This window comes from Schistocerca gregaria, chromosome 3 (assembly GCF_023897955.1).
Source record: "Schistocerca gregaria isolate iqSchGreg1 chromosome 3, iqSchGreg1.2, whole genome shotgun sequence".
Classification (NCBI taxonomy): Eukaryota; Metazoa; Arthropoda; class Insecta; order Orthoptera; family Acrididae; genus Schistocerca; species Schistocerca gregaria.
In genome coordinates, this window is record NC_064922.1 from 307,114,742 (window position 1) to 307,138,428 (window position 23,687).

The window sequence follows — 23,687 nt, forward strand, 5'->3', positions numbered from 1 at the left end:
AACATCCACTGTTCAAACTGTCATCAATGCGAACAAGAGGTGACAGAGATGTGTAACCAATGGCACCCTATACCATCACGTCGGGTGATACGCCAGTATGGCGATGGCCAGTACATGCTTCCAATGTGCCTTCACCGCGATGTCACCAAACATGGATGTGACCATCATGATGCTTTAAACAGAACCTGGATTCATCTGAAAAAATGACATTTTACCATTCGTGCACCCAGGTTCATCACTGAGTACACTATCATGGGCACTCGTGTCTGTGATGCAGCATCAAGGGTAACCACAGCCATGGTCTCCGAGCTGATAGTCCATGCTACTGCAAACATCATCAAACTGTTCATGCAGATGGTTGTTGTCTTGCCAATGTCCCCATCTGTTGATTGAGGGATCGAGATGTGGCTGCATGATCCATTACATAAGATGCACATAAGATGCCTGTCATTTCGACTGCTAGTGATACGAGGCCGTTGGGATCCAGCACGACATTCCGTTTAACCCTCCTGAACCCACCGATTTCATATTCTGCTAACAGTCATTGGATCTTGACCAATGCGAGCAGCAATGTCATGATATGATAAACCACAATCGCGTCAGGCTACAATCCAACCTTTATCAAAGTCGGAAACGTGATGGTATGCATTTCTCCTCCTTACACGAGGCATCACAACAACATTTCACCAGGCAACACTGGTCAACTGTTGTTTGTGTATGAGAAATCAGTTGTAAATTTTCCTCATGTCAGCACCGCTGAAATATTGACATTGAAATCGATTTCATATAGCATCAAATGTCTGGCAATCCAATTAAGACAAGTTCTTGTCTGGAGAAATGAAGGTGTGACCACAATTTACTTGTGACTGCTTCTTTAATAAATAATTTATGTGATACTATATCAATACTATGACACTCAACTAAACAGAGACTTGTGAGAAACTGACTCACATTAACCATTTTCTTTCAGAGGTAAGACACAATTTCTTAGGTAGCAATATAGGAACACTGAATCTTGTGATACGAAACCTTATAGCACATTCAATGAAGTGCATCAAAAGCGCACAAAAACGACAAAACTGTGAAATTTTTATATGCTTGTATTTCTTTCTATTATAGTGACAAAAAAAATCATTTTGTATATGAGAAAGCTGACTGAATAAACTTTATATATAACATGTACACAACAACACATACCATGTATTCAAATCATATATGCCTTGAAAAATTTTGTTATGTTGGTAGGTATATTTCACACACACTAATTGTAAAATTGTTTTGTCTCACTGGTCATGACTATGTTCCCTTAATTTTAGCGAGAGATTTAGAAGAGCTTTGTCTCTTTTCAATAGTCAAACCTCTTGAGGGGGTATTGTAATACCACAACCTCTTGAGACCCCATAACCTATTTCAATCTCATCTCCATTCTCCCGAAGAGGGCATATATATAATATTAGTAATTTACACTAATTTAAACTGTTACTTTGACATTGTTTACATTGGCCTCACTAGTAAATGGAATGAAGGAAACATTTTGGATTAAAAACTAATGTACCATTATAATTTACACACAACACAACCTTCAGGCACATTATAGGAATGATTTCCCTATTGTAATTATGGAGTAATTCACAATTACATTTCCAGTATTTCCAAGTCATAGAGAGACAGTTTTTTTTATGTTTTGAAGCCAGAAATTGTTTGAATCCCTAATAAAAATTGACATGATGATTTTTCAGTCAGAATCAATCATACTCATGTTTAACTGGTGTTAGTTAATAGAACTGTAATTATGACCACATAGAAATGTAAATTCTACTCATACAAAAATTAATTAGTAGCATCTAGGACTTTCATTCGGTCAAACTAATCACTCTGTTTGTCTGAAAAGGTTAGCAAGATTTTTCTTTAAGTCAGCTAAATACTATATGCAAATTAATGAAATATATTGTTTCAATAATAAAACATTTAATTTATAGTCTTAATAGAAATAGATTCTTTCCTGTCTATGTATAGAATTATTCACTTTTATTGTATGTAAATGTCTGTGTAATTTGGGAAGATGTATGTAAAAACTTTAATTCTTTATATGCAAAATTCAGTATGTAACTATGACAGTGACTTTTTAAAATCATATAAATAGATTTGATTTGTACACCACCTTACTTCAGTCTTAGGCTGAATTTTGTACCTAGTCAGATTTTGTTTCATAACTGGAAGATGTAAGCTCTACGATGTATGTTTGCTGCTGAGCATCTAGTGAAATAAAAACATTTGTGAACAAGAAATACTAAAACTTATTTTGACCATTACATGATATCAATGTGACAATGCAGTAACATCAAAATGAACCTATGCCAGCATCAAGAAGCATCACTTCAGATTGCACATGATACATGTAAAACTGGTGGAGGATTAGTTAAATGCTGGTAATGTGTTCTAGAATGTGGTATTAAATAATTAAATAGCGACTGTACATTGTTTTCCTTGTGTTAAACTACAATACTCATCCCAAATTTCACATAAACATTTTCACCACATTTTATTACAAATGCCTCGTATTAGGTGACATAGTGTGATTCAAAAACTTTACTGAATTTATTTTTGAGACTGATCTTCACTGCAGATTTAGTTAGCTTGCTATTCTGCAACTTTAACTTTAGACCTGTATTAAAGAAACTTTAATTATTTTCCTATGATTTATCCAGAAGTTTACGCAAATGTGAGATACTGTTCCATTCAGTGATGAAAAATTGTTAACTGTGATTACTGAAAAGTCGTACTTCATTTGAAGTTAACTCCATTTTGTTAAAATGCTCTGAGTATTTTCACCACAAATTCCTGCCTACATTTATTTGAACCTTGTGACTGGATTTTTTTAGGGTTAATGTAACAAATGCATTGGTTGGCTCCTAGACTGTAGTGTAGCCAACACTTACCAATCCAACCACACATTTCAGGGACACTGCAAATAGTGACTTTCTGATTTATAATAGATTATTCATACACTTGCATGTGGGAAGCCACAAGCTATTGATTGAACAATTATTTTGTGGCAGTAACAGGTTTCAGCTTCTGCATTCACCTTTTATCATATATATAATCACATAAGGTTGGCCTCATCTCAGAACATTTGTCTGATTTTATTGTTATGTCTAGTGTCACAGTGACATTACGACACTCAGTGTGACACTTTTGACATTGGCTGAAGCAAGTGCTGGTACACTATTTAACTGAAACCTTCTGTTTTCTACAGACTGTGGAGTTAAGTAATACTGACTGAGTTAGAGCACTTGAAAATATTTTATAGAGTAATAAGTGAAACAGAAAACAGATCTCCTCTTCTCATATGTTATTACACCATTTTATTTTACTTTAATTTCCTCTAATGAAACCCCTTAAATGAAAAGTCTGTGTCTCATATTGAAAAATGGCCAGCTGATCTTAGTGCTAAATATAACAGAGAAATTGATACAGTGGAGCTAGCAAACAATAGCTGCTTTCAAATTCCATACAAAAGAGCTGATGAAGAGCACTGACATGGTCTCTCATTTGGATACTGTTTAAAAGTATTTTTAGAGAGTTGCTTATCCAAATATCAAAAGAGCTTTCGGGATATTTATGACAAATAAAGTGACTGTTCCATTTAGTGAATGCAGTTTCAAGTAACTAAAGATGATCAAAAGAATACTGAAGATCGAGTATGGGTGACAGCAGACTGTAGAATTTAACTACCTTGCTTCTTGCTTTGCTGGAAATAAGGAAATGCAATGTGAAGTTAAAAAAAAAAGGGAGTTTCTGTAAAGGGAGATTTTATAAATGCCTAATTATAACCATGAGAAGGAAACAAAGTTTGTAGCTTACATTAAAAATCAGACACAGACTGTATTTTATTTTCAATTTTTATAGAAACATTATACAGTTTCTAACATTTTTACTGCAACAATACATTTAATTTGTTGTGTGCAATATTTTTCATCAATGCAGTTCATTTAAGTCAAACAGTGAAAGTCCAGGATGGAATAACAGCAATATGGAAAGGATAGATTGCTATTCACTACATAGAGGAGGCAGTGAATCACAGATGGGCACAATTAATATTAAAGCTTTTGGGTAAAGCTCTTCTTCTGCATTAGAAAATACATAGGCATGGTCACACAAACACAACTTACACACCCATGGAAGCTATCTCAACGCACTAGAGCCTGATCATGATTATTTCTCACAGAACAAGTCTTCTGTAGTGGGTTGTGGAGGTAAGGAGGAGGCATGAGGTGAGAAGAGGGAAGTGATCATATGGTATGGGTGGGGTAAGATGCTAGTGCTGATTGGCAGAGTGTTGGTTGGTTGATCTGGAGGAGGGGACCAAACAGCAAGGTCATGGGTCCCATCAGATTAGGGAAGGATGGGGAAGGAAGTCAGCCATGCCCTTTGGAAGTTACCATACCAGAATTTGTCTGTAATTACCTAAATCAGGATGGCTGGAAGTGGGTTTGAACCATTGGCAGAGCATGCAGAGGCTTGGTAGGACAGGATAATGCTATTAGGTACAGTGTAAGGAGCTGTACCAAATTGTGGGTATGGGTATGATGGAGAGTGTGTGTGTGGGGGGGGGGGGGGGGGGGGGGGGGGGGAGAGGAGGGAGGAGAGTAGTAGGGAAATAGAAAGGATCTGTAGGTGCATTGGAACCTGGAAGGGGATAGGTAGGTGGGAGACCAAGGACTAGGTAAAGTTTAAGCCATGGGAGTTATGGGAATGAAGTATATGTATTAGCAGGAGTTCCTACCTGTTCTGTTTACAGATGGTAGGAGCTCTGAAGCACTCATTAAAGTAAAGCAAATCATGCTGGGTGATGTGTTCAGCAAGTGCTTGGTGCAAGTGTCTCTTGGTGACAATTTAGCAGTGACCATTCATGTGGACAGATTAGTTATCATGCCTACGCAGAGAGCAGACCAATGTCAACAGCTTAGTGTGTAGATCACATGGCTGCTTTCACAGGTAGCCCTACTTTTGATGGGATAGTAGATTCCTGTGACAGGGCTGGAGGAGGTGGTGGTGGATGGATGTATGGGACGGGTCTTGCATCTAGGTCTACTGCAGTGATATGAGCAATGAGGCAACAGCTTGGGAGCAGAGGTGGAGCAGGGACAGACAAGGATATCTGCATCTACATCTATATTGTGCAAAACACTGTGAAGTGCATGGCAGAAGGTATGTCCCATTGTACAAGTTATGATGGTTTTTCCATTCCACTCATCTATGGAACACAGAAAAAATGATTGTTTAAATGCCATTGTACATGCTGTAATTAATCTAATCTCGTACTCACAATCCCTATGGGATAGGAGTGACACATAGGGGGCTGCAATATATTCCTAGATTTATAATTTAAAGACAGTACTTGGAATTTTATAAGTATGCTTTCTCAGAATTGTTTACATCTATCTTCAAGAGCCTGCCAGTTAAATTTTTCAGCATCTGTGTGACACTCTCCAGTGGACTGAACCAACCTCTGATCATTCATGCTGCCCTTCTCCTTATATGGTCAATATCCCCTGATACTCCTGTTTGGTATGGATCTCATGCACTTGTGTGTTGGTTGCATGAGTTGTTTGTAAGCAAGCTCCTTTGTAGACTAATTATCTTTGCCCACTATTCTGCCAATGAAACAAAGTCTACCACCTGCTTTACCTATGTCTGAGGCTATGTGACCATTCCATTTCACATACCTTCTATTGGTTCTGTAAGTGGTGGAATACCACTGTGGGATGGTGGGGATGATAGTGGGGAGGGTATTCCCGATTTCAGGGCATAGTGACAGGTAATCAGAACCATGGTGGAGAATGTTATTCAGTTGCTCTAGTCCTGGGCGGCACTGAATCATGAAATGAGTGCTCCTTTGTGACCTGACAGTGGGTATGTCGGAAGTTGTAGGGGGCTGAAGAGGTATGAAAAGGATAATGTGTTCCAAGGCAGGGTTAGGAGGATAATTTTGGCCTGTGAAGGTCTGTAAGATCGTTGGCATACTTGGAGAGAGACTGCTTGTCACTGCAGATGTGATGACCACATGAGGCTAGCCTGTATGGAAGTAACTTCTTTGTATGGAATGGGTGCCAACCATCAAAGTGGAGGTATTGTTGGTGGTTGGCAGGTTTGATGTGGCTGGAGGCACTGCTGAACATGTCACCCAATGTAATTTGCATCACTTAAATGACAGCTTCACAGCCCATGGCATCTGGATTCTTTCCTGAAATGTGCAGATAGGATCTCTCCTTACCACATATCCTTCATTCTTGCAACTCCCTTGGCACTCCAGTAGTCCCTATTCTGAACCTACCTTTCCCCTACCATGCTTGTACTATAGTACTACACACATCTTCTTCCTACTAATGAACCACCTAGACCTTTCCCTTTCTCTGCTTCTCTCCTCTCTCTGCCCTGTTATTCCCCACCCCCATCCAGTTGATCGTTACTGCACCTAACAGCTCTGTCCTGTCCTTGCCAAGTCCCTGCATGCTCAGAAAGCACATTCTCCACCCACACCCACCTATAACTCTCCCCCCCCCCCTCCCCCCCACCACCCATCTCACGCTGCCTCCTAATACTCACATCGATTCCAACATACTACTACTCTGTCAGATGCAGTCACAGTTGGATTCTACTGCCCTTACACAGTAGCTATGTGTGTATGAGTTGTGCTTGTGTGCATGTGTGTGTGCTTTCTAATCAAGATGAAGTATTTTGTCTACAGCTTTAATATTTTAGCAGTCTTTTTCATTGTGCCTGTCTGCAGTTCATTGCCTCCTCTATATGGTGAGCAGGAAACTATTCTTTCTTTGTTGTTGTTACTTCATTTAGTAATATTTTTCAATAGTTATCTTGTTTATTAAATTCTTTTACAAAATTATAAAGAAAAATGTAGGAAGTAGTTAATAGGGAGAAGGGGGGAGTGGGAGGGAGGTAGCTTTAACAGTTCTGCCGTGGGCCTAAGATCACCTCACTGTGGCACTGATTCACAGTCCCTAGAGATGCAATAGATAAAGGGCTGAACTATATTCCTAAATTCATTATTCCTAGAAACTTTATAAATAGGCATTCATTTGACAGTTGACATCTATCCTCAAGTGTCAGCCGGTTCAGTTTTGTGACAAAACATCCTGAGGCACCCTATTTAAGAACTGTAGCTGTCAAACAATGAACATCTGATTCCAGTGCCTTCCCTTACTTTTTGGAACAAGAAACAAGCTTTATAAAATGCAAATGTAAGTGTGTGTGTGTGTAGAGTATCAATATACACAAAGTTAATCAAAAGTATACTTGAAACTTACCTATATGTTCTTCTGTAGCATTGTCATAGCATATACAAAGTCTGATTGAAAAGAAACTCTGTACATAAACTGGTGTTCCACTAACTTTCCCTGATACATTAATTAGAGCCAATAGCAGCTGTGTCAGTTGATCTTCAGTAACAGACTCATAATCATCCAACTGGGCTACTCGGAAGCATACCACTCCCATCTGAAGAATAAAAAAGATAAATTTAAAGAATAAAATCATTTATAGATGAAATAAATGAAACTGAAACCATTTTAAATGCAAAATAAATGCAAAGTCAGCTTTGGTTAAAGTGTCCCCAGGATAATTTTTTACTGTAATTACTTTTTATTTTTACACTTGTTATCAAATAATCACTGATTAAGAAACCAATCAGAAGCAGATTTACAGATATTTTGAGAGGGCATTCCTGCCATGTCTCAGCTGACCTGTGAGTAGAAAACACTGAATGTCTCATGAAGATACCTTTCTAAGAAGGAGTTTTAAATATTTTGACAACTTGGCAATGTCATTGGCCATGACAGTAGCAGATGCAGACTTGAGTGCTAATTTATTTATTTCGCAAGAGGTTGTTAGGTGAAACTTAATCTGACTAAATTTTTGCAAAACAGACTCTTCCATGTACTGCCTAGCTTGTTTTTTTGAACTGTTCTCACCAATTTTTTCTCCTACACTTAAGAAATGATTGTTAAATACACTCCTGGAAATGGAAAAAAGAACACATTGACACCAGTGTGTCAGACCCACCATACTTGCTCCGGACACTGCGAGAGGGCTGCACAAGCAATGATCACACGCACGGCACAGCGGACACACCAGGAACCGCGGTGTTGGCCGTCGAATGGCACTAGCTGCGCAGCATTTGTGTACCGCTGCCGTCAGTGTCAGCCAGTTTGCCATGGCATGTGGAGCTCCATCGCAGTCTTTAACACTGGTAGCATGCCACAACAGCGTGCACGTGAACTGTATGTGCAGTTGATGGACTTTGAGCGAGGGCATATAGTGGGCATGCGGGAGGCCGGGTGGACGTACCGCCGAATTGCTCAACACGTGGGGCGTGAGGTCTCCACAGTACATCGATGTTGTCGCCAGTGGTTGGCGGAAGGTGCACGTGCCCGTTGACCTGGGACCGGACCGCAGCGACGCACGGATGCACGCCAAAACCGTAGGATCCTACGCAGTGCCGTAGGGGACCGCACCGCCACTTCCCAGCAAATTAGGGACACTGTTGCTCCTGGGGTATCGGCGAGGACCATTCGCAACCGTCTCCATGAAGCTGGGCTACGGTCCCGCACACCGTTAGGCCGCCTTCCACTCACGACTCAACATCGTGCAGCCCACCTCCAGTGGTGTCACGACAGGCGTGAATGGAGGGACGAATGGAGACGTGTCATCTTCAGCAATGAGAGTCGCTTCTGCCTTGGTGCCAATGATGGTCGTATGCGTGTTTGGCGCCTTGCAGGTGAGCGCCACAATCAGGACTGCATACGACCGAGGCACACAGGGCCAACACCCGGCATCATGGTGTGGGGAGCGATCTCCTACACTGGCCGTACACCTCTGGTGATCGTCGTGGGGACACTGAATAGTGCACGGTACATCCAAACTGTCATCGAACCCATCGTTCTACCATTCCTAGACTGGCAAGGGAACTTGCTGTTACAACAGGACAATGCACTTCCGCATGTATCCTGTGCCACCCAACGTGCTCTAGAAGGTGTAAGTCAACTACCCTGGCCAGCAAGATCTCCGGATCTGTCCCCCATTGAGCATGTTTGGGACTGGATGAAGTGTCGTCTCACGCGGTCTGCACGTCCAGCACGAACGCTGGTCCAACTGAGGCGCCAGGTGGAAATGGCATGGCAAGCTGTTCCACAGGACTACATCCAGCATCTCTGCGATCGTCTCCATGGTAGAATAGCAGCCTGCATTGCTGCGAAAGGTGGATATACACTGTACTAGTGCCGACATTGTGCATGCTCTGTTGCCTGTGTCTATGTGCCTGTGGTTCTGTCAGTGTGATCATGTGATGTATCTGACCCCAGGAATGTGTCAATAAAGTTTCCCCTTCCTGGGACAATGAATTCACGGTGTTCTTATTTCAATTTCCAGGAGTGTACATTAGCTACTTGTGTACTGTTGGTTAGGATGGTCTCATTCTCTTTAAAAGTAATACTGCCTATCCCAGTTGTTACTTTTAATGTCTCCCTTCTAACAACATTCCATATTGATTTGATTTTATTGCCAGAGTTGTTAATTTCTTCTCTAACATCCGTATTTCTTGATTTCCTTACAAATTTTCTCAGTATGTTAGTATAATTTTTATAGTGTAAGACTACTTCTGGATCTATGCTAGTTCTTGCTGTCTCATACAGTTTTCTTTTTCTTTCTGAAGACACTTCAATACCTGTAGTAATCCAAGGTTTCTTTGAAAAGTGTGTGGTGTTACACTTAGTAGTTTTCTTTAGGAAACAATGTTCAAATAGGGATGTAAATTTATCAAGACATATGTTGCACTTATCATTAGCATTTGGCTTGTTATATACATCTCCCCAATTAACATTTCTTAAGCTTTCTCTGAACTGCTGTATAGATACCAGGTTGAGAGACCTCACACTTTTACTTAATGGTTTCTGAACTGCACACCCTGTTAGGTTTTGTAAGTTAATGTGTTGTGCATCATGGTTTGACAATCCATATACCACAGGGAAATCATGTGTTTGTTGTACATCCTCTTTCTGTACAAATACATTATCTATTAGCATGCTACTGTCCTCAGCTATATGTGTAAAGAAATTGGTCACTGATTCTAAGTTATATGTTGTTAATAACACTTCTAGTTCACTTTTCCTATCATAATTACTTAGAAAGATTACATTGAAATCACCACAGATTAATAACTTCTTCTTTTTGTCTGACAGACAGCATAATAGGTAGTCAAATTTTTTATGAACAGCCCCCAGTCTCCTAATGGGGACCTGTACACTGTTGCTAATATCAATACTACATTATCTAGCTGAAGTTCACATGCACAAACCTCAAAGTGCATTCAACACAAAATTTGCTTACTTCTACAGTTTTGCATTTATACTCTTGTTTTATGAAAATGGCAACTCCTCCTTTATCCACCCTAGATCTACAAGTGTAAGATGCTAAATTATACCCACTTATACTGACACTATCTATGCCCACAGTTACATGGTGTTCAGATAGACAGATTATATCAAGCTCATTCTTATTTCTGAGATAATCTAAACAGACTGATAGCTCACCTACTTTATTTTTTATTCTCCTGGCATTTTGATGAAGTATGTTGATACTGCCCTTAGCTTTACCCCAATTAACAGTACGTGAAGTTTCTATTATTCTATTTATCTTGATTGTCATCTGTTGGGACTTTGGCTTTAACATAAAAAACCTGTCTGTCTGGACCCATTAACCACAGGGGTCCCCCTTGTGTAACTGTGGACCCCCTTGCAGTTTCTGCTAATAGAGAAGCTAACTTACTTTTCCTCATCCTACAACAGCAAAAAAAAGAGGCAGTGACAAAACAGATACGGTACTAGAAAGAAACAGAATAACAAAGTGCACTCATGTTCCTCTTCAATCTACATTGATGTAACTATCCCAGATGAAATCATCGAACTCATCGGAGCTGCATCAGCTCATAGAAAAATGTCATCAGGGATTGATGGTATTTGTGATTACATGATAAAGCAATGTATTAAAAACATTTCACTTACTCTTGCATATATAGTAAATTCATCTTTTCTGACAGGCACATTTCCAGACAGTTTAAAAATTGCTAAAGTGGCCCTATCCATAAGAAAGGAAACAAAACAAATATAGAAAACTATAGATCAGTTTCATTATTATCAGGCTTTAGTAAAATCAAAGAAAAAGTAATGTATAATAGGTTAATGAAATTCTTAGAGAAAAACAAGATTCTCACTAATTCTCAGCATGGATTCAGGAAAAATAAATCAACAACCAGTGCATTCTATGATTTTATAGAAAATGCCCTGCAAGAAATAGACAAAAAGCAAAAACCCACAGGCATTTTTTAGACTTAAGTAAAGTCTTTGACATACTGGAACACAACATACTGTTGGAGAAGCTCCAGGTATATGGCATTAGAGGCACTGCACTAAATAAATCAACAACCAGTGCATTCTATGATTTTATAGAAAATGCCCTAAAAGAAATAGACAAAAAGCAAAAAGCCACAGGCATTTTTTAGACTTAAGTAAAGTCTTTGACATACTGGAACACAACATACTGTTGGAGAAGCTCCAGGTATATGGCATTAGAGGCACTGCACTAAATAAATCAACAACCAGTGCATTCTATGATTTTATAGAAAATGCCCTGCAAGAAATAGACAAAAAGCAAAAAGCCACAGGCATTTTTTAGACTTAAGTAAAGTCTTTGACATACTGGAACACAGCATAATGTTGGAGAAGCTCCAGGTATATGGCATTAGAGGCACTGCACTAAAATGGGTCATTTTGTACTTGACAAACAGTAAACAAAAAATACAAACAAAACATGAATTAAATGAAAACACCAGGAGATTCCTCTCAGATGCAGAAGTTTTAAATAAAGGAGTCCCTCAGGGATCCGTTTTTTGGCCAATCCTCTTTTTCCTGTATATAAATGATCTAGACCTGAACAATGAGTCACAAACGAGCACTTTTTTTTTTTTTTTTTTTTTTTTTGCAGATGATGCAAGCATCCTAATGTCAGGGAAAACCCTAAGTCATCTTCAAACAACTGTTAATAAGACCACAGAACAGCTAAATAGATGGATTGATGGGAATAAACTTATGACAAATAAAAAAAAAGCACAACATTCTTAAATTTCTGTTTAAAAGGTGATGCGTGCTGCACCAGTGTGACAATAAATTCCAGCAAAATTTCGATCTTCTCCAGAAACAAAGTTTTTAGGCTTATGGCTTCAAAATAACTTCTAATGGCACACACCTATAAACAAAATTAATGGAACACTAAATAAAATATGTTACAATCTCTGTCAAAACAAGTTATAGCACTGTCCAAACTGCCTACTTTGCCCATTTCCACAGCATCCTACTGTATGGAACTATATTCTGGGGTAATACAGTGCATAGTTCAGTCATCTTCTTAAGTCAAAAAATAACTGTAAGACTAATGCAACATGCTTGATAAACAGATTCTCATACACTCCTCTTTCAAAAGTCATAAATTCTCCTTCTTCCATGTATGTATGTATGTACTAGAAATCTGTAAATATATTAGAAAGAATTAAAAAGATGTAAATGAAAATTTTAATATCCATAAACATGATACAAGACAAAAGGAAAAGTTTCATGTCCAGTCAATAAGGACATCAGCCTATGATATTTACAATAGTCTTCCATACAAAATTAAATACATGTCATCATTCTTATTCTTTTGTAAAACCCTAAGGGCATTCTTATTGGATCACTGCTTCTGTTCAGTGGCAGAATTTCTAGATCATTTAAGATACAAAAGACTTGAAATAAGACAGTGCAGCTACTGCAAGAACCTTTGTGTATAAAGCTAAAAGTCACATATCTGCTGCAATAAATCTGGAAAGATTTATGGGATGAATCAATAAATCAATGTAATGTAGCAGAATGGGTCAATAGATAATGAACATCAATGTCAGACATTTTGAAGACTGTAATACTCATATGAACCTATGTCAAGGATGTTCAGTTCTCTACACTTTGTAACAATGTTGTTCATATAAAACCCAAGAGACTGAGATGCAACTGGTAAATGTATTACATATTTTCCAAGCTTTTAGGATGAAAAATGCACTGAAAAACCTTCATAGTTGCCATTGGAAGTAAAGGAAATCAGTTACAGACACACAAGTTATTTTTGTTCCAATATTTTATTTTGCCAATTTTCCAGTTAAAATCTTTTCTAATGAGTGTAGTTTGCATCCAGTTGACTTTCTGCAGAGTTGTAGAGACAATTTTTTGCCCAATTTGAGTCAAAGTTTCAAAAGTAAGTTCCTTAAAAAGTTTTTGGAGGGGGAATCTTTGTCATGGGCCAATCAAAATTTTCTATGGACGTGTCTTACGCAGAATTTGAAATTGAGTTCTTAAAACAGTTCTTGTCTGAAACTGAACAAGCCAGGATAAAGAGCGAGTTACTGAATGGACCGAATTATTGGGAAACACAGGAGACAATGAAACAGTTTTGTAAAAATAAATTGAAGAAACTTGTACATTTGAGTAAACCCTTTGATGAGCTCACACAGATAGATGCTTTAAAGAGAAGGTTGTCAACAATGTGCAATGGGACCTAGTGTATGGACCAGATGACAACATTGAACAATTTCTAAACTATATGAACAAACTAGACAGGATTATAGACAAAGTGGGGAAACCAAAAAACTATTTCAATCACACAAAGAGAGGTGGGGATCAGAGTTGGGGAAACACTAATTTTAACAGAAGGGAAACAGTAGATCTAACAACCATAGTTTTCAACATAGGGAACAAAATAGTCACAATAATAATAATAATTTCCGTTCAAGGAATAACTATAATTTCCATTCAAGATTACAATCTGGGAACAGCTGGAACAGAAGAAATAACAGGAAGTCTGAAAACACGACTTGGCAGGAACATAGTGACACCAGAAGTCAAAATGCTATGGAAAGTCATGACTTAAAAAACTAGCATGCACTCCATTGTCGGCCCACAAGATAGTGGCAAAAAGCATAGATAATAGATGGACCAATAACAGTGACTATGCTGTACCAAAAGATACAGCTCAAGTAATGAGTAGTCATCTTATGAATGTGTACTACCCTCTAAACACAGTACCTGTTAAGAATGACCCCATTGGTTATAATAAAGAGCCAGCAGAAATAATTGAATTAATTGAATTTGATGAATGGGCAGAACCTCGTAGTTTGTCAGAGGACCAGCAGGTTAACGATTTAAATGATTTAGGAATAGATCCACTGATGAGGGAACCAGGTGATCAAATTGTTGACACTGATTTAATGAGCAAGGAATTAAATACACTTGGGTGTGAAAGAAACGTTTTACGTTTTTGGGAGAGAGTGGTTGATGATGGCAGTATTTGGGAAAATGAAGATTTAATGATCATGATAATGGTGAAAAATATTTTGTTTGCTTGAAAGAAGAAATGGAGGCACTAGGTGTTGTAAGAGAAACTATATGCATATTGTAGATGTACCCAAGGATGTTATTAACAATTTAAGTGGTGTTAATGTCAGTGTCACAACCAATAGTTTCTGCAATCCAACATCTTACAAAGGAACCTGGGTAGATCATAAAGATTCCCTGAACAGTAAAACTGACTGTGCAAATAGGCTACCATTTGCAATGAACAAAGGTGAATTATTTCTTTACAATATGTGGCTAAATAGTGATGCAATTAGAAAAGATAGCAGTTTTAGAAAAATGGTTCTTAATATGTCTCAAATTTTATATTCAGATTGGCAGAAAAATACTAAACATATTATTGTTGAACAACTGAAGGATAAATACCTTAGTGATGAACAATGTTATATGGGTGAAAATATTTGGATTAATGAAATTATCAATGCAAGTGACAGTGCTAATGATATGTGTGTTAATGTAATGACTGTAGATAATAGAGGTGACAGTAATATAGGTACTTGTGAGTCAGGAAGTCATTGTCTTAGTGAAATTCAAAATGATTTATTGTATGAATATGTTCAGCCTGGAAAAAGTGATGACATTCATTAGAGCAAAAGTTGGTACCTGGGAAGGCAGGTGCCTTATAGACACAGGGAATCAAGTGTCAGGAATATGTGAAATACTAAGCAAAAAGCTAAAGTGCGAGAAAGATTACATTGAATTGCCAGTCATTGGGGTGAAAATAAGAGGTGCTACAGGAAAACATAGTAAAACTGTGAAAACCTTGTTATCTTTTACAATTGAGGGCGTCACATTTACACATTGATGCCTAATTATACCGGGCCTCAGTGAGGGCTGTCATGGATTTGGAGTGTAGATGTAAGATTTGATTAGGGAAGACAAAAACTTATCATAACAACACCAAATGGGGGGTGTATCTCCACCAAGTTTGTCAGGTCGAATACAGTTTTGTGTAATGATGGATTTAACACAATAACTCTTGTAAAGGAGAAAATATACGTTGACAAACACAACAGAGCTAGATTTAAGTGAAGTAGATTTCAACACACTTGTAAACACTAAGATTTCGGAAGCTAGCAGCCTAAACAACGAGCAAAAACAGGAACTAGAGTCTTTGTGATGTCTTTAGCAACATTCCAGGGAAAGTTAGGGGTTACGAATGTACTTGGCTAGCAAGATGCCATGGCCCAATTTTCATAAACCCAGATGCTGTGCCCATAGCAAAACGTACAGCAGTTGAGAAAGAATTACATAAGATGGAAGTGTGTGGCATTATTGAAAGGAGTATTGGTGCTTATAATAACCCACTGGTAGTTGTGTCAAAGAGAGATGGGGGAGTGAGAATAGTTCTTGACTCCAGGCCTTTAAACAAGATCTTATACAGGGAAACAGACCACCCTGAAAACATCAATGAGCTGTTACACAATTTCAAGGATATAACATTAATGTCAAGCCTAGACTTAACTTCAGGCTTTCATCAAGTACACCTGGCACCCAAATCTAGGAAATACACTGCTTTTCTTTACAATGAACATTGCTATCAGTATTGTGTAGTCCCTTTTGGTTTGAACTCATCGCTAGCACAATTCATTAGAGCTTTTGACCATGTGCTTGGGCAGGAACGTGTATCCAAATTAGTGATTTAAGTAGATGACATTTTAGTAACTGGACAAGATTGGAATGAGCATGTTGGGCTTTTAAGACATGCATGTGAGAAACTTAGAAGAGGGGGAATGACACTAAAACTAGAAAAGTGCAAATTTGCAGTATCTGAGTTAAAATTTTTGGGACATGTCGTAACATAAAAGGAATTTTGACAGATCCAGACAAAATTGAAGCTATTGCAGAGTTTCTTATACACCATAACAGAAAACAACTGAAATCATTTTATGAGCTATGTAGCTTCTACAGAAAATTTGTAAGTAAACAAAGCTTAAATACACCCTGTCTAAGTAACTTGTTATAGAAGGACACTGTTTGGATATGGAGTAAAGATTGTCAAGAGGCTTTCGACAGAATAAAAAAGGAACTGAATAACCAGCACCTGTTACACAGACCAGATTTTAATTTACCTTTCTGTTTACATACTGACAGCAGTGATTACCCCCCCATGAACCATGGACCTTGTCGTTGGTGGGGAGGCTTGCGTGCCTCAGCGATACAGATAGCCGTACCGTAGGTGCAACCACAACGAAGGGGTATCTGTTGAGAGGCCAGACAAATATGTGATTCCTGAAGATGGGCAGCAGCCTTTTCTGTAGTTGCAAGGGCAACAGTCTGGATGATTGACTGATCTGGCCTTGTAACAATAACCAAAACGGTCTTACTGTGTTGGTACTGCAAAAGGCTGAAATCAAGGGAAAACTACGACCATAATTTTTCCCAAGGGCATGCAGCTTTACTGTATAATTAAATGACATTGGCTTCCTCTTGGGTAAAATATTCTGGAGGTAAAATAGTCTCCCATTCGGATCTCCGGGCAGGGACTACTCAAGAGGATGCCGTTATCAGGAGAAAGAAAACTGGCGTACTACGGATCGGAGTGTGGAATGTCAGATCCCTTAATCGGGCAGGTAGGTTAGAAAATTTAAAAAGGAAGATGGATAGGTGAAAGTTAGGTATAGTGGGAATTAGTGAAGTTCGGTGGCAGGAGGAACAAGACATCTGGTCAGGTGACTACAGGGTTATAAACACAAAATCAAATAGGGGTAATTCAGGAGTAGGTTTAATAATGAATAGGAAAACAGGAATGTGGGTAAGCTACTACAAACATCATAGTGAACGGATTATTGTGGCCAAGATAGATACGAAGCCCACACCTACTACAGTAGTACAAGTTTATATGCCAACTAGTTCTGCAGATGACGAAGAAATTGAAGAAATGTATGATGAAATAAAAGAAATTATTCAGATAGTGAAGGGAGACGAAAATTTAATAGTCATGCGTGACTGGAATTCGAGTGTAGGAAAAAGGAGAGAAGGAAACATGGTAGATGAATATGGGTTGGGGCTAAGAAATGAAAGAGAAAGCCGCCTGGTAGAATTTTGCACAGAGCACAACTTAATCATAGCTAACACATGGTTTCAGAATCATGAAAGGAGGTTGTATACATGGAAGAACCCTGGAGATACTAAAAGGTATCAGATAGATTATATAATGGTAAGACAGAGATTTAGGAACCAGGTTTTAAATTGTAAGACATTTCCAGGTGCAGATGTGGACTCTGACCACAATCTATTGGTTATGAACTGTAGATTAAAACTGAAGAAACTGCAAAAAGATGGGGATTTAAGGAGATGGGACCTGGATAAACTGAAAGAACCAGAGGTTGTCCAGAGTTTCAGGGAGAGCATAAGAGAACAATTGACAGAAATGGGGGAAAGAAATACAGTAGAAGAAGAATGGGTAGCTTTGAGGGATGAAGTAGCAAAGGCAGCAGAGGATCAAGTAGGTAAAAAGACAAGGGCTAGTAGAAATCCTTGGGTAACAGAAGAAATATTGAATTTAATTGATGAAAGAAGAAAATATAAGAATGCAGTAAATGAAGCAGGCAAAAAGGAATACAAACATCTCAAAAATGAGATCAACAGGAAGTGCAAAATGGCTAAGCAGGGATGGCTAGAGGACAAATGTAAGGATGTAGAGGCTTATCTCACTAGGGGTAAGATAGATACAGGAAAATTAAAGAGACCTTTGGAGAAAAGAGAACCACTTGTACGAAAATCAAGAGCTCGGATGGAAATCCAGTTCTAAGCAAAGAAGGGAAGGCAGAAAGGTGGAAGGAGTATATAGAGGGTCTATACAAGGGCGACGTACTTCAGGGCAATATTATGGAAATGGAAGAGGGTGTAGATGAAGATGAAATGGGAGATACGATACTGCGTGAAGAGTTTGACAGACTACTGAAAGACCTGAGTCGAAACAAGGCCCCCGGAGTAGACAACATTCCATTGGAACTACTGATGGCCTTGGGAGAGCCAGTCCTGACAAAACTCTACCATCTGGTGAGCAAGATGTATGAAACAGGCGAAATACCCTTAGACTTCAAGAAGAATATAATAATTCCAATCCCAAAGAAAGCAGGTATTGACAGATGTGTAAATTACCGAACAATCAGTTTACTAAGCCACAGCTGCAAAATACTAACTCGAATTCTTTACAGACGAATGCAAAACTAGTAGTAGCTGACCTTGGGGAAGATCAGTTTGGATTCCGGAGAAATACTGGAACACGTGAGGCAATACTGACTTTACGTCTTATCCTAGAAGAAAGATTAACGAAAGGCAAACCTAAGTTTCTATCATTTGTAGACTTAGAGAAAGCTTTTGACAATGTTGACTGAAATACTCTCTTTCAAATTCTAAAAGTGGCAGGAGTAAAATACAGGGAGCGAAAGGCTATTTACAATTTGTACAGAAACCAGTTGGCAGTTATAAGAGTCAAGGGACATGAAAGGAAAGCAGTGGTTGGGAAGGGAGTAAGACAGGGTTGCAGTCTCTCCCCGATGTTATTCAATCTGTATATTGAGCAAGCTGTAAAGGAAACAAAAGAAAAATTCGGAGTAGGTATTAAAATCCATGGAGAAGAAATAAAAACTTTGAGGTTCACTGATGACATTGTAATTCTGTCAGAGACAGCAAAGGACTTGGAAGAGCAATTGAACGGGATGGAGAGTGTCTTGAAAGGAGGATATAAGATGAACATCAACAAAAGCAAAACGATAATAATGGAATGTAGTCAAATTAAGTCGGGTGATGCTGAGGGAATTAGATTAGGAAATGAGACACTTAAAGTAGTAAAGGAGTTTTGAAACTTCCTGGCAGATGAAAACTGTGTGCCCGACCGAGACTCGAACTCTGGACCTTTGCCTTTCACGGGCAAGTGCTCTACCACTTGCCCGCGAAAGGCAAAGGTCCCGAGTTCGAGTCTCGGTCGGGCACACAGTTTTAATCTGCCAGGAAGTTGCATATCAGCGCACACTCCACTGCAGAGTGAAAATCTTATTCTGGAAACATCCCCAAGTCTGTGGCTAAGCCATGTCTCCGCAATATCCTTTCTTTCAGGAGTACTAGTTCTGCAAGGTTAGCAGGAGAGCTTCTGTAAAGTTTGGGAGGTAGGAGACGAGGTACTGGCAGAAGTAAAGCTGTGAGTACCGGGCATGAGTCGTGCTTCAGTAGCTCAGTTGGTAGAGCACTTGCCCGTGAAAGGCAAAGGTCCCGAGTTCGAGTCTCGGTCGGGCACACAGTTTTAATCTGCCAGGAAGTTTCATATCAGCGCACACTCCGCTGCAGAGTGAAAATCTCATTCTGGAAACATCCTCAAGGCTGTGGCTAAGCCATGTCTCCGCAATATCCTTTCTTTCAGGAGTGCTAATTCTGTAAGGTTCGCAGGAGAGCTTCTGTAAAGTTTGGAAGGTAGGAGACGAGGTACTGGCAGAAGTAAAGCTGTGGGTACCGGGCGTGATTCGTGCTTCGGTAGCTCAGTTGTTAGAACACTTGCCTGTGAAAGGCAAAGGTCCCTAGTTCGAGTCTCAGTCGGGCACACAGTTTTAATCTGCCAGGAAGTTTCATATCAGCGCACACTCCGCTGCAGAGTGAAAATCTCATTCTGGAAAGGAGTTTTGCTATTTGAGGAGCAAAATAACTGATGATGGTCCAAGTAGAGATGATATAAAATGCAGCCTGGCAATGGCAAGGAAAGCGTTTCTGAAGAAGAGAAATTTGTTAACATTGAGTATAGATTTAAGTGTCAGGAAGTCATTTCTGAAAGTATTTGTATGGAGTGTAGCCATGTATGGAAGTGAAACATGGACAATAAATAGTTTGGACAAAAAGGGAATAGAAGCTTTTGAAATGTGGTGCTACAGAAGCATGCTGAAGATTAGATGGGTAGATCACATAACTAATGAGGAGGTATTGAATAAGATTGGGGAGAAGAGAAGTTTGTGGCACAACTTGACCAGAAGAAGGGATCGGTTGGTAGGACATGTTCTGAGGTATCAAGGGATCACCAACTTCGTATTGGAGGGCAGCGTGGAGGGTAAAAATCATAGAGGGAGACCAAGAGATGAATACACTAAGCAGATTCAGAAGGATGTAGGTTGCAGTAGGTACTGGGAGATGAAGAAGCTTGCACAGGATAGAGTAGCATGGAGAGCTGCACCAAACCAGTCTCAGGACTGAAGACAACAACAACAACAACAACAGCAGTGATTATGGGCTAGGTGCAGAATTATTTCAAGTAAAAGAAGTCAATGGGGAGACAGTTCATGCCAAAATTGCATTTGCAAGCATAATGTTACTGAAGCATGAAAAGAACTATACAGTCACAGAAAAGAGTTATTAGCCATACAGTGGTCATTTTCAAAATTCAGGACGTATTTACTTGGACAGAAGGTAATAGTATACTCTGATCATAAAGCCTTAAGCTATATACAGGAATGCAAGCTCTATGATGATAGGCTTACAAGATGGGCATTGTATTTACAACAATTCAACAATCAAAGCTACCAGTAGGAGGAGAAACAGAAATTTTTGATCAGAATGAAGGAAAACAGTTTAAAATGAGGTATATGAAAGGGGTCACAGATGAAAAAGTTGTTAGATCATTGTGTGATAAAATCAGGAGGAGCCATAACCGTGATGGAAATTAGAAATTAGTAAAGAGCTGTTTAGGGAAAAAGAACTATGAAAAACTAGACAAGTACTATAAGGTGTTAAAAGGTAGTCTGTTTAGGAGAACAGACAAAGACTCAGACAATTGGAAACTATGCTGGCCTGAGGATGAAGCTGAGAGGTTAATTAGATATACCAATGAGAGCTATGGTCATTGTGGCATACAGAAGTGTATGCAGAAATTACAAGAAAACATATACTTCTACAATATGGCCAAAAAAGTTAGAAAAGAATTGTCTATTTGTAATAAGTGGCAATGATCCAAAGTAAGTAACAGAAAATGTCAAGGTGAAATGCAAAACATTATTCCTGTGCAACCTCTAGACTTAGTTGCTGTTGATCTCTGTGGGCCTCTTCCAAGGAGTAGAAGTGGCCGCTGCTACATTTTTGTCATGGTGGATGTATTTTCTAAACTAATCAAGTTGTATCCTGTCATAAAAGCCACAGGTAAAGAGATAGTTACAAAAGTTGAAAAAGACTATTTCTTAAGCGTTGAGAAACCAAAAGCAATCTTGTCGTATAATGGTTCTCAGTTTTTGTCAATAGTTTGGAAAGCCTTTGTTGATAAATCAGGAATCAAACATGTTCAAATATCTGTATATAATCCATCATCAAACCCAGCTGAGAGATACTTGCACAGGACTGGTCATTTATGTCGTACATATTGCAGTTATAAACATCCTTCATGGTACGACCATGTACGAGACTTTGAAGATGTTATGAACAGTTTCCAACATACTTCCACAGGATTTTCACCTTATGATATTATGTTTCATCTAAAACCAGACAATATTATCACTGAACTCGTAGAATTTCCACCATGGACAATGATGACTATGCGTGAATGTCAACCCATAGTCAAAGAAACCATGGTAAAACAGGGGATAATTCGAAAAGGACAACATGATGGCAAGATCAAAGCAACCAAGTTTAAAGTCAGAGATTATGTTTTAGTAAAATCACATGAGAAATAAAAAATTCTAACTTCTGAAATAAAAAAATTCTTTGATATATACATTTGTCCACTCGAGATTGTAGAGCATCCACACCCTAATGCATACTAGTTGGCATATCCTAAATCCAGGAAAGTTCTCAGGCTAAGGAATATTGTTTCATTGAAATTGTATAAAGAAAAGGGGTAAGACTATTCTGAGAAAGTTAAAAAGTGACTCAAAAAAAGTTTTTCACTGGAAATTATGAAATTTTATATTTAAAAATTATCTGATTTTGATACAGTTTTGTGCCCTTGAAAATGTTTATTATTCATTTAATATGTATTCACTGTATGAAGTTTTTGCAATGAATCTTCTGTGTAATATGCTTGACATGTTAGTTCTTGATATTTCTGTATGTTTATGGAATTTGACTGATATTTGATAATTTGTGTAATTTTAGCTTGTGTAATAACTTCCTCACACTACACTTGTTGAGACATCATTTAAAATGCAAGCCACTAATCAGCACTAAACCTGTCTTGTAACAATTAACAATTAATTTAAATTTTTTTAATCTTAAAGGCAGAGTCCTAATTACTACACACTTAAGTGTTTGAAATGTCCAACTCTACTAGGAGACAATTATTTTTAGTAACTCTCATGAATTACTGTATATTTATTTCTCAACCACTGCAAAATCATAGGCAGTAATATTTTTAAATTTTGATATATATATATACCAATCTAAAACTTCCATCCATGATTCACCCTATGCACTTTTGCTGTGCATATGAACCCTTGTAACAAACTGCCTGAAACTTTACTTTTGAAAACAATTTAATTTTTTTATCCTTGGAGTAATTTCTTTGTGATAAGAGATTTTACACCCAATATGTTAATGCATTTGTATTACATGTTTATTGAATTTATTATTATTTAAAGGATCTTTTTTGGACCAGTCCTTATCTGTGTAGTATTACTCAGACAGAGTCTGTAAACTTCTCCCACTAGATAAACATTACCAGAAGGATAACTATGTATCCTAACCATGTACTTACATATAAACATTATGCAACCAAAATGTGATCTTTGTATATGATTTTTAGATAACATGGCATTATAGTCACTGAAGTGATACAAACAGCTAAGCTTTGGAAACAGACGCGCTGCAGGACAAGCAGAAATCAGACCTATTAATGGAGGTCACAATATGGGACATTACTGTGAGTAGTGTGAAAAGTGGGCAACAAAAGAAAAAAAAACAAACCAGTAGTTAAAAGGTACTATCTTTCAATGGCTTAGTGTGAAGTACTACAGCATTATGCACTCTTCTAAGTGAAAATTGTGAAACTTCTCTTGTATTTCATTTACAATTAAGATTAACAATTGTATGTTTTCCTTTACTTTGGGTAACAATTTCAATTTTAAACCTAAGGTCATGTCAATCACTATGAGTGGAAAGTTAGCATATTTCAAAAGAAACAGTCCTGTTAAAAATTATTATTGATTTAAAATCATATCCTTGGCAGTTCCATTATTCTGGTGTCAGAATTTTGTTCGCATGTTCATA

The 23,687-nt window shown here is 38.3% G+C and overlaps 1 protein-coding gene across 2 annotated transcripts in view; it reads right to left on the minus strand.

Annotated features, from left to right (window-relative positions):
• LOC126354113 (tyrosine decarboxylase-like) overlaps positions 1–23,687 on the minus strand; it is a 233,506-nt gene that overhangs the window by 45,191 nt on the left and 164,628 nt on the right. For both annotated transcript variants that reach the window (XM_050003507.1, XM_050003506.1), the window contains one exon: positions 7,329–7,518. In XM_050003507.1, the coding sequence (XP_049859464.1) occupies positions 7,329–7,518 (190 nt within the window). The remainder of the gene's footprint in view (positions 1–7,328; positions 7,519–23,687) is intronic.